Genomic DNA, 10,256 nt, shown 5'->3' on the forward strand with positions numbered 1-10,256 from the left:
GGACCCTCCAGTCCCGTAGCACGTTGGACCCTCCGGTCCGGTCTAGCTCGTTGGACCCTCCGGTCCGGTCTAAATCGTTAGACCCTCTGGTCCGGTCTAAATCGTTGGACCCTCTGGTCCAGTCTAAATCGTTGGACCCTCCGGTCCGGTCTATATATCACATAGCATACATATATCACAATGCACATAAACTCAAACATATATATAACACATAAGACCCTCCGGTCTGCACATAGATACCACTCTAGGTAATGTATAGTGAGAAGACTCGCCTCGTATGATGTCTAGTAAACTCTCGTGCTCGATATCCCCGATCTAGTCTCCGCCTATCAAAATGATAATATCTCTAATCAAAACTCTCCTCATGTTCTCATCTCTAAGGAATGGGTAGAAGACCATTCTACCCTCCCATGACCTCTCATGAATCAGTTTGACCAAACCCCCAAGGTCAACTGAAGTCAACTCTAGTCAACGGTCCAACTTTGACCAGACTCGTCGAGTGCACTCGGGTGACTCGGCGAGTCCATGTGTGTCCTCTGAATCCTCCTAAGGCCTCACTCGACTCATCGAGTTATCCTTTCACTCGACGAGTTACCACTGACCACGAATCGCGGGGCAACCCGATCCGACTCGTCGAGTCCTCTTACGGACTCGACGAGTTTCCTCCATGGCAACACTCATTTGACCTTCTGAGGTCAGATCTGTTTCTCTAACTTATAGATCTGACCTTCTAACACCCAAAAACCACGTAAAGGTCTGAACTTGGGGCTCATGCATGGTGTATTTTGCTCTATACACCATTATGACTCCATTGAAGCTTCATAGCTTCAAGGTTCCAAAGTTACTCACTCAAGGCTTTCTACTTTCTAGTTCTCTGGACCTCACAAGGTCCAGATCTATAACACAACTAGGAAGAGGGATTTGATGCATTCAAGATCCTAAAAATGAAGTGATTCAATCCCTAACCCCAAAAATGGAATCTACACAATAGGGAAGAAGAGGGGTTTGATTTGGTACCTCAGAATGAAGCTCCTTGCTTGCCTAACTCAAAACAACAATCTCCTCTGGTCCTTCTTGCTGGAACTCTTCTCCTCCTTTGCAAAATCACACCAAATAGCTCAAGATAGCTCTTCCTCTCCCTCTACACACTCAAGCTCGCTAGGGTTCTCTCTTCTGGAAAGGTAGCCGCAATTGAAGGTCATAAGTGCCTTTAAATAGGGCTCAGGCCCAAGGATTTAGGGTTTCTGCCAACAGCGCGGACTCGTCGAGTCGATTCGCCGACTCGTCGAGTCCATTCATTAATCCTAGTCATCAGTCGCGATCCTACTCGACGAGTTTAGGCGTCAACTCGTCGAGTCTCTCTCCTTAACTCAAAAACAAATACTTAAATTATGATACCTGGAAATCCGGATGTTATATTGTAAGTGGGGGGATTGGGTTTGTTCGCCTTTTAACACTATGAAATTGTGTTGTTTTTGTTTTTCCTTTGTCCTGTATTGCTCTTTATAGACGGTGTTTTTTTATAAAATTATGTCGGTTTCAAAAAAAAGATATTAGATAACTTAATGTTCCAATGGTGTCTGATCAAATATTTATTGATTCTAAATACATGTACACATTAGAATTCTATGTTTGGATTTAATGAAATCACATAAAAATGCACACAAACATTGCCCCATATATCTAATTTTGAAAGAATTCTCATAAAATCCCAAATACATACAATTATATTTTAATTTAAAAATGATTGAATGATGAAAGACGCAATCTATTTTGATTGGAGCGAATTTTGGTGTTTTATTACCAAATCTTCTAAAATTTACAAATATCTAATAATATTATAAATAGATATTAGTGGAATATTGTGACTGATTGAAGAAAGAGGGGAATTGAATAATGATCCAACCACTTGTAGAATCTTTCAAGATTTACACAAATTTAGCATTATTTGATTTTTTATAATAGAAAAAGAAATACTTAAAAAGACATGAATTTGTCCTAAAATGGTACAATTATTAGATATTTAACCTATTTACAGAAAGAATAGAGGGTTCAAGATTGTTAATCAATGTATGTAACATCATTACAAATTTTTTTACACAAAATATTAGAATTTTTGTAGACATGTAAACACATACTTTGTTTATATAAAGATCCACTTATAACAATCATGGATATGAAAGAGGTGGAATTAAGGTTTACTTTGTAACAAATTTGTTTTAGATAATGCATTACCATAATAAAATTTTAAGTTTATTTTTATTTTTTTCACACTAGTATTACAAAAAGAAATTCAAAAGATATATATTTAGGGTGTGATTTGTTTTTTACTAAAAGTACTTTTTGGACACTTATGTCCACGGGCGGATTGATGTTTTCTAAATACTGTTTGTTTTTTTTAAAACAAAAGATTCTGAAAAGATTCAGACTTTTTGACCGTTTTTCCAAAAAGACCTAAAAATAACACTTACCATTCATGAAAGCATATCCAACCACGCCTTCGACTGCTTTCCCTTTCATCAACTCTCCCGCTTGCTGCAACCTTCGACATTCCTCGTCGACCATCGCTCCTGGCTGCCGCCTCCATCTCTACACTCCGCCTTCGTTTGGTATGTTATGCCCTTCTCTTTTAATCCTAATTGTCCCCAAATATTTCATCATTCTTGTTTTTCAACTTTGTAGATCAACATTGCTTGTTATCTCATTCATGATCTTAAGTTCTAAATACGGGTATTGTTTGATCTAAACTTTGAAAACCACTCTTTGAAATTAATTGACCCTACCTCTCTTCATTCACCACTCAACTCAACCATCTCATTTCTCACCTGTTTTTTACTCTTGGATCAATGTCGTCAAATTTATGATTATCCCCTCTTCCTAAAAGTTCTTGAAAGCATTTTCTTGGCGATTTCCAAAAATGGATCGAGTCATCTAGACTCAAGAATCTGTGTTCTTTACCCAGGTGAAAACAAAAAAAAAAATATGTCTTGATTTAAATATGTTGAAATGATATTGTTTTCTTAATTTTGGACAAACCAACGGTTATTACCATAAAAAAGGAGAAAAAAAAAAGTAGGTAGCAATGTTATGTTATCTAAACGCGTATCGAGAAAAATTCTACAATTTAAAACTATATTGTTTTTAATAGTGACAATAAGAACGTCTATATTATTTTAAAGTTATGTGTTTTTAAAAAAATTAAAAAAAATTAAAAAAAACTTATATTAATATTGGTAAAGTTTTGGATGTCTTATTTAAAAATGTTTTTATAAATATTGGTATAATTTGGGTGTTTCTTTTTTAACCAAAAAAAAAAAAAAAAAGACTTTATGTATATCGGTAAACTTTGGTCATTTGAAAAGACACGTTAAAAAACAAACAATATTTTGTATGACCCACTTTTTTTTATAAAGACATGGAAAAAGATTAACAATATTTTGTATGACCCACTTTTTTTTATTAAGACATGGAAAAAGATTTTTGATCCGCATCTTCTTCCACAGAAGAAAGAAAAAAAAAAGACATTTTACTAGTTCAAAAACAAACACTGTTTTATTGAAAAACTCACATAACATTTTCCAAATATACCATTAAATGTTCATTTCCAGCTAATGTCGTTTTAAAACATTTTATATGTCATCTAGTTTATCAACTATTTTTTACCATACACTATCACTTCATCAACTACCAGCTATTTCAGACAAAAGCTAGCTTTTCAGATAAAAGCTAATATTTTAGCTAGTCTACCAAACACAACCTATACAACATGGATTAGTGAAATCGATAAAAATATAATTAAGAGGTATACAACAAACCAGAATATAAAGTTCCAAACTATTATCTCACATTATCCCCTTCCTTATTTTATTTTTTTTATCAAACTCATTAATAAATCAACATCTTACTATACAAAAATATCCATAAAACAAAAAAGCAAAATCGCCTTAATTTGTATTGCTAATAATCTCTCTCTCTTCTTCCCTTTGTAACTTGTTCCTTTTGCACCAACAAACATATTCCGGGACCCGTCCCTCATCTCCCATCACCCATGAATGCTCTGCAACCGTTTTCAGACTCATTCGCTCCATAGGATCTATTCAAACAAAGGGCAAATTCGTAATTTCCCTTATTGTCTCTATTAAGTCGTTCTTTTTACATTAAAACAAAAAAACTAACCTTTGCAAAGAAGCCCTTCGATAAGGTTCTTGAGCATGGGGTTCATATCATCGGGGAGAAATATAGTATTGTTAAGAATCTGAAAAATAAAACGAGAAATTAATTTAAAAAATATTTTGACATTTAAAATATTTAAAAGACAAAAGAACTTTTTTATACCTTGTCATACGTATCTTGTAGTGTATCTCCAAGAAAAGGATATTGTCCCAATATCATACAATATAAAGTAACTCCAACCGCCCATGTATCCGCAGTTTTACCATGATAATTTTTACCTATTTATAAAAAATAAAAAAAAATGTTGAAACTATCTTGTACGAGGAGGGCATTTTCGTCTTTTGCAAACACTAGAGACTGAGAGGTAGTCACCATCCCATCCCAAAAAGTTGAAATCTTGTTGCATTGACATCAGTCCCAGTCCTAGTCCTAGTACAGTCTTTTCTGTCATGTCATGTCATGTACGGACTGTTCTGATCTGTCATGTCATGTCTTGTCCTGTATATTTACCTAGACAGCACTCGGGAGCGGTGAAAACAGGTGTCCCAGGGGAGCGGCGAAGCTTGTCATTTTCATCCTACAAATATATTTTAAGGTTAAGAAAAATATGATTAGCAATTAATTAGAACTAAATGCAAGAAACAGCAACCTACTTTCCTACTTTCATTTCTTTCTATTATAGCATTGTACTTTCTAAAAAATTATTATATTAAGGCATTATACTTTTAAAAAAAATGAAAGTAGGATGCTATAAGAAACAAATCAATAAAAGTATATTGTTATTTCTTGCAATTAAACATAATATCAAGAAGTAAATTTAATTTCATTACCTCAAAAACTTGGCTCACACTGAAATCAGCAATCTTTACATTCCCATTACCAGTTACTAGAAGATTATCAGGTTTTATATCTCCATGAACAACATTCTGTAATTTTATTAAAAAAAAAGGAAATAAAAAATAAGAACACAGAATATCAATTCGTTTATTTGTTATCAAGATTTTGTGATCATTACAATGATAAAGATGCAATCTTGGATTTAAAGAAAATGTTGTTTATTTTTTTTTTAAATCTTGTAAAGACAAATCTTGAATTTATTTTAAAATAAAATGGTTTTGTAATTTTACATGAGAGTGGAGATAAATCAATCCAGATACTATATCGCGCAAATATCTCCTTGCAAGATTTTCTCCTAGGCCACCTGGTGGGCCCGCACCTTCAAACACCCATTTCCCTTCAACATATTCAAGAACTAAAAAAAGAATAAATAAATTAATCATTTATATAATAAAAATAAAAAAATCGAAATGAAAGTAAGAGTTCATAGTTCAATAGTTCATAGTTCATAGTTCATACCCATGTAAAAGTGATCTGTGTTAGGATCATCAATCACCTCAACAAGATTCACTATATTCGGATGATTTAACATTTTCATGATTAAAACCTGTGAGGAAATTCCAAAAACATTTAAAAAAACAAAAATAGAAAAGAAAGAAAAAATGTTTTAGGTTAAATTAAATTACCTCACGAAGAACATCAGTCATGGCTGTTTCAGATGGGGCAACACGTAGCTTTAATAAATGAGATTTGTGAAAAGCCTGCATTAACAAATTTGGAAATGGTGATTATTCTTATTACAAATTTACAAACATTTTATAAATTTATAAAGTATAAGAACCTTAATGGCATAATGCTTCCCATCAATCTGGCTTCGATAAAGAACCTGTAGAACATGTAAGTTTAATGAATAAGAATTAATAATTTAATAAACTTTTTAAAATCAAGTAATTAGTAAATTACCACTTTGCCATAGCTACCAGCTCCAATTTTACACTCGCGAACATACTCATTCACCATTTTGTTCCCATTTTCATCCTAAAAGTAACAAAAAATATTGGTAAAAAATGAAAAGAAACTCAAAGTGAAAATCAAGATTACCTCTGATCGAATAACTTTGTGGGTTTCCTTAACAGGAAACTCTCTGCAAATTAATCCGTTTTCTGTCCTGTAAATAAGAATCTCTTGAGAGGTTTTAGCAGGGCTTCTAAGCTCTTCATGATCTCCTTTTTCAGTATCTGTCATGTTGTCAGTATATGAGTGATGATCTTCTTCTTCTTCTTCTTCTTCCTCCTCATCTTCTTCTTCCACCTCTTCATTTAATAACCCCTGTAGAACATGATTTCCCCCCTGTACCCTTGGCCTCTGATTCTTGTGTTTTTTTGCAAATGAAAACCCAAAACAACCACAGCAGCCCATTTATGTTACACTTGCAGATGATTATCCCTGAATGAACATGGAGTAGTTGATGTTCTTTAATACTCTGTGAATTCAAATAGTCTAGAGAAAACGTTTATCAGCTTAATTAGAATAAAAGTTGAGCAAAAACAAGTCAAGTTAAGCAAGCAATAACTCTGGAATAAAATAAACCCCTTTATTCCAACACAAGAGAATGAAGGAATAAATAATTGAGCATTGACTTTTTAAAACAGGCGTGCTATCTTTCAATTTCATATAACTTCCTTGACAAATATGATAATCTCATTGATATTTAGTTGATCATATCATTTCAATAAAGTGAAGCTTTGAGTTTAGAAGTGAGAAGAGAAATCGAATTTCAGAAAAAATAGCAAAAGCTGTGTGGGATTCGATTATGCTGACCTATGAAATTACAGGAAGGAGGCAATCAAGCCCTAATTAATCTGCTATTTGCTGAACTCCAATGGATGCCATTCAGAGAAATGGAAGAAACAGTTGATGAAATAAACCCCATTACGATTCAAAGCCAGCAACATCTCTTAAGAACAACTCTTCCAGTTTTTCTCAAAACCGCCCAACCCCAAATTTCCCGGCTTGACTCCACCAAAACGTTCCCTTTCCTTCAAATCAGCAAAAAGCAAAATTAGAAGTTACGAAATATACGTAATAATTCATATATACACACACTCAATGATTGTTAGAACTAAAAGAATTAAAGTAATCGAAGAGTGATTATCAGAATTCGGATTCAAACATAATTGATTACGCGAGATTAAGGCCAAAAGTACGAATAATTACCTTGGATATGAAAATTAGGGCAAGATTTGCGGATTTAGAGGAATATGGGAATGGAACAGCGGATTTATGAAAGTATTTGGGAATTTGATTGATCGGTGGACATGAATGAACAAAAATGAAACACTAAATGCAATTATTTGTAGTTGAAAATTGAAATTACAAGCAATCTTGCTGGAGGGAATACAAGCATCTGCTCATTGCTTCCCATGTGACGAGATAAGAGAAAGAGAGCGACATGGAGACAGAGAATGGGGGTGCATATAAGATTCCTTGTAGGTATCTAATTATTTCATACAATTCAACAATTTTATTTTTATTTTTATTTTTTATTAAACATGTAAATCTATTTTTGAATTTTTTGGTTATAAACATGTTAAACGTATAAAGTATAAACATAAATTTTGATGGTCAAAAAAGTAATAAAAAGACATTAGAAAACAAAAACAAGAAAATGATGTAATTGTATGTGTTTCAAGTTTTTAATTCAAAATTAGTTTATAATTTTATTTTATTTTTTAAATGGACACTTTGTTATTGTTATTAAAAGTTTTAGATTAAAAGTTGAAGCATATGATGTGATAAGGATTGATGTTTTAATGATATTGTTATGTTTTGGTAATTTTTTTGAATTATAATATTGTATTAGAGAATAAAATGAAAGTAAGATGTAATAATAAATCAATGAAATTATGTCAAAATGCAAATCGTGACAAAGTGAATATTTGCTGTATTGGAGATTTGGAGCAAGTTGTACATTCGTAAACAATATTAAAAAAGAACTTTGCGAGTAATGAGTAATTACTAGAGGACCACACAAGAGTCTCTATATTTAAATGTTTATAATGTGCTCGTTTAGGAATGTATTGTAAAACTCACGATTTGATGTCGTTTGGTGGAAATGAACGTCAACAAAGAAGTGATGGAGAAAACTTGATATTGATGTATCCCGATATGGTTTGGCTTTGCCATATTTATATACTGACTTCGTTTCATATTTATTGTTCACTTTTGATTTTTTGAAGTTTTTATTCTTTAACTTTAAACTTAAATATTTTCGTTTTTGATATATAATATTTGATGCAAAATATATGAACGAATTGTGTTTTAAATGTTTTTTCATTGTTATAAGTTTCATCAAGTAATCCATAAAACAAATAAAAATATTTAAGGTCAAAGTTGATGAATAAAGACTTCAAAAGTCAAAAGTGGACGATAATTATGGGACGGAGAGAGTATTAGAATTCGAATGAAAAAATGTAACATCCCGAGAATTTGGTAGGTATTCCCGAACCCTCTTCTATTATTACCTTGTCATTTATGGTCCTTGGGGTTGGAAGTGAAGAGTCAAGATAAGTTTAAGGACCAAGTTTGCAAACTTAGGCCAAAAGGGAGTACGTTGCGCGTACATAAGAGTACGCTAAGCGTATTAAGGTCCGCCTTAGTACGCTGGGCGTACTAATGTCTGGGTGAAACCCTAATATTTAGGGTTTGGGGCCTATATAAACAACATTATGAGCACCAGAACCCCCCTTACCTCAGCCTCCACAGTTTACATTCGTCCTCCCCAAACCCTAGCCTCTCCTTTGTGTGTTTAAGCTTACTTGGTGTGTTCTTGAGCGCTTTAAGAGGAAGTTATTGCATCAAAGAGTTGGAGGAGAAGATCTAGCTTGTGGATCTGAAGTTAACTTGTGCTCAAGAAGCTCCAGAAGGTATAAAGTTCCAAACTTTATGCATATATGCATAGATCTCATCATTTTACTTTATTAGAAACATTTCTTGTCCCGGAACCACAAGGTGGTGTATGTTGAGATTTGGACAAAAAGGATTGTCCTTCTAGACTCTTGAAGGGACCTTGAGTGATAAAAATGAGGTCTCATTAGCAGTATGTGTCCCATGCATGGAGAAATAAGGTCTTAATGTATTAAGACCAAGCATTAAGAACTTTATGGATGTCCAAAGCGATAAAGTTCATGACTTTATGGATCCTAGGCATGTTAGGTCTCTGGATCTGAAGTTTGGGCTTAAATACTTAAGTCATTAAGCACTTAATAAGGTTTTGGCAAATTATTGAGTACACCCAGCGTAAATCCAGTACGCCCAACGTACTGGGTCAACCACCCCGATGGTGGTCAACATCTGGACGAGTACGCCCCGCGTATGTCCTCTGTTGGGCCTTTGTCAAATGGGCTTCGGGTTTTGGGTTGTTTATGAACTAAATGGATTTGGGCCTTTGCTGGACTTTGTAAATAAGATATTTTGGGCCAGTTAGTGGTAGTTGTTCATGGGGTTAGGCCCAATTAGGAGGTTGGGCTCAATTTAGTAAATTGAGCCAATAATGGGCTTTATATATGGACCTTCAAGTTAAGGACTTGGTAATTGGGCCTTGGCCCAATTAAGAGAATGGACTTAATGAGTGGTGTGGACACTTAGTCAAGGAGGTTATTTCGGGAACTAACTTAGTATTTATTATGTGATAGTTCAGGATTCCCGGTGAGATAGCAGTCAGAGACTTGCGGTACTTCGGCACTACTTGTGAGGTGAGTTATCCTCACTATACTAAGGGGTCTAAGGCACCAAGGTCGGCCCATTGGATTTGATATCCTAGTAGTTAATGATATGTTGAGTTTGAGTTAGTGATGTATGCCAATTGATATGCTAGTCGGGTAGATCTGTAGGATTACCTGTAATACTGTATGTGAGACGGATTGAGGTGATACTACTCCGTGCGGTAACCAACAAACCCGGGAGCATTCCAGATACGAGCTGAGGGAGACTCATACTGTGGGCTCGGTGGCAATCCAGATGTGAGCTGTGGGCCCGTAAGGCAATCCAGACTCACACTGTGGGCCCAGGGGGTAATCCAGTCTGTAAAGTTGTGGACCCATTATATGATTTTATTTGTATATGTGTTATGTGCAAGGTACCGGTATTTTGGGGGAACTCACTAAGCTTTCGGGCTTACAGTTTTAGTTTATTGTTTCAGGTACATCATGGGATCGCGGCAAGGCGAAGGCATGATCGTACAGCTC

General features: G+C 34.4%; 1 protein-coding gene across 3 annotated transcripts; it reads right to left on the reverse strand.

The window, feature by feature from the left end:
- Nucleotides 1-3,771: 3,771 nt before the first annotated feature.
- GRIK2 (geminivirus rep interacting kinase 2) lies at nucleotides 3,772-7,486 on the reverse strand. 3 transcript variants are annotated; one of them, XM_079076471.1, is made up of 13 exons: nucleotides 7,228-7,486; nucleotides 6,832-7,049; nucleotides 6,112-6,456; nucleotides 5,974-6,048; nucleotides 5,852-5,896; nucleotides 5,697-5,771; nucleotides 5,530-5,617; nucleotides 5,301-5,425; nucleotides 5,004-5,099; nucleotides 4,684-4,750; nucleotides 4,336-4,451; nucleotides 4,177-4,255; nucleotides 3,772-4,093 (listed from the first exon to the last, which is right to left on the reverse strand). In XM_079076471.1, the coding sequence occupies exons 3-13, from the start codon at nucleotides 6,427-6,429 to the stop codon at nucleotides 3,945-3,947; spliced, it is 1,233 nt and encodes a 410-aa protein (XP_078932597.1). In that variant the 5' UTR covers nucleotides 6,430-6,456; nucleotides 6,832-7,049; nucleotides 7,228-7,486; the 3' UTR covers nucleotides 3,772-3,944. The 3 variants fall into 3 exon arrangements, with proteins under 3 accessions (XP_078932597.1, XP_078932602.1, XP_078932594.1); XM_079076476.1 differs by having other exon boundaries at nucleotides 6,112-6,493; XM_079076468.1 differs by having other exon boundaries at nucleotides 6,112-6,510.
- Nucleotides 7,487-10,256: the final 2,770 nt, after the last annotated feature.

This window comes from Lactuca virosa, chromosome 1 (genome assembly GCF_052849685.1).
Source record: "Lactuca virosa cultivar CGN04683 chromosome 1, Lactuca_virosa_CGN04683_v6, whole genome shotgun sequence".
Lineage (NCBI taxonomy): Eukaryota > Viridiplantae > Streptophyta > Magnoliopsida > Asterales > Asteraceae > Lactuca > Lactuca virosa.

Coding starts and splice junctions, on each gene's coding strand:
- GRIK2 (XM_079076471.1), bottom strand. CDS start 6,429: ATGGGCTGCTGTGGTTGTTTTGGGTTTTCATTTGCAAAAAAACACAAG. Junction 5,772..5,851: donor GGAAGCATTATGCCATTAAG/GTTCTTATACTT, acceptor TTGTTAATGCAG/GCTTTTCACAAATCTCATTT. Junction 5,618..5,696: donor TGACTGATGTTCTTCGTGAG/GTAATTTAATTT, acceptor ATTTCCTCACAG/GTTTTAATCATGAAAATGTT.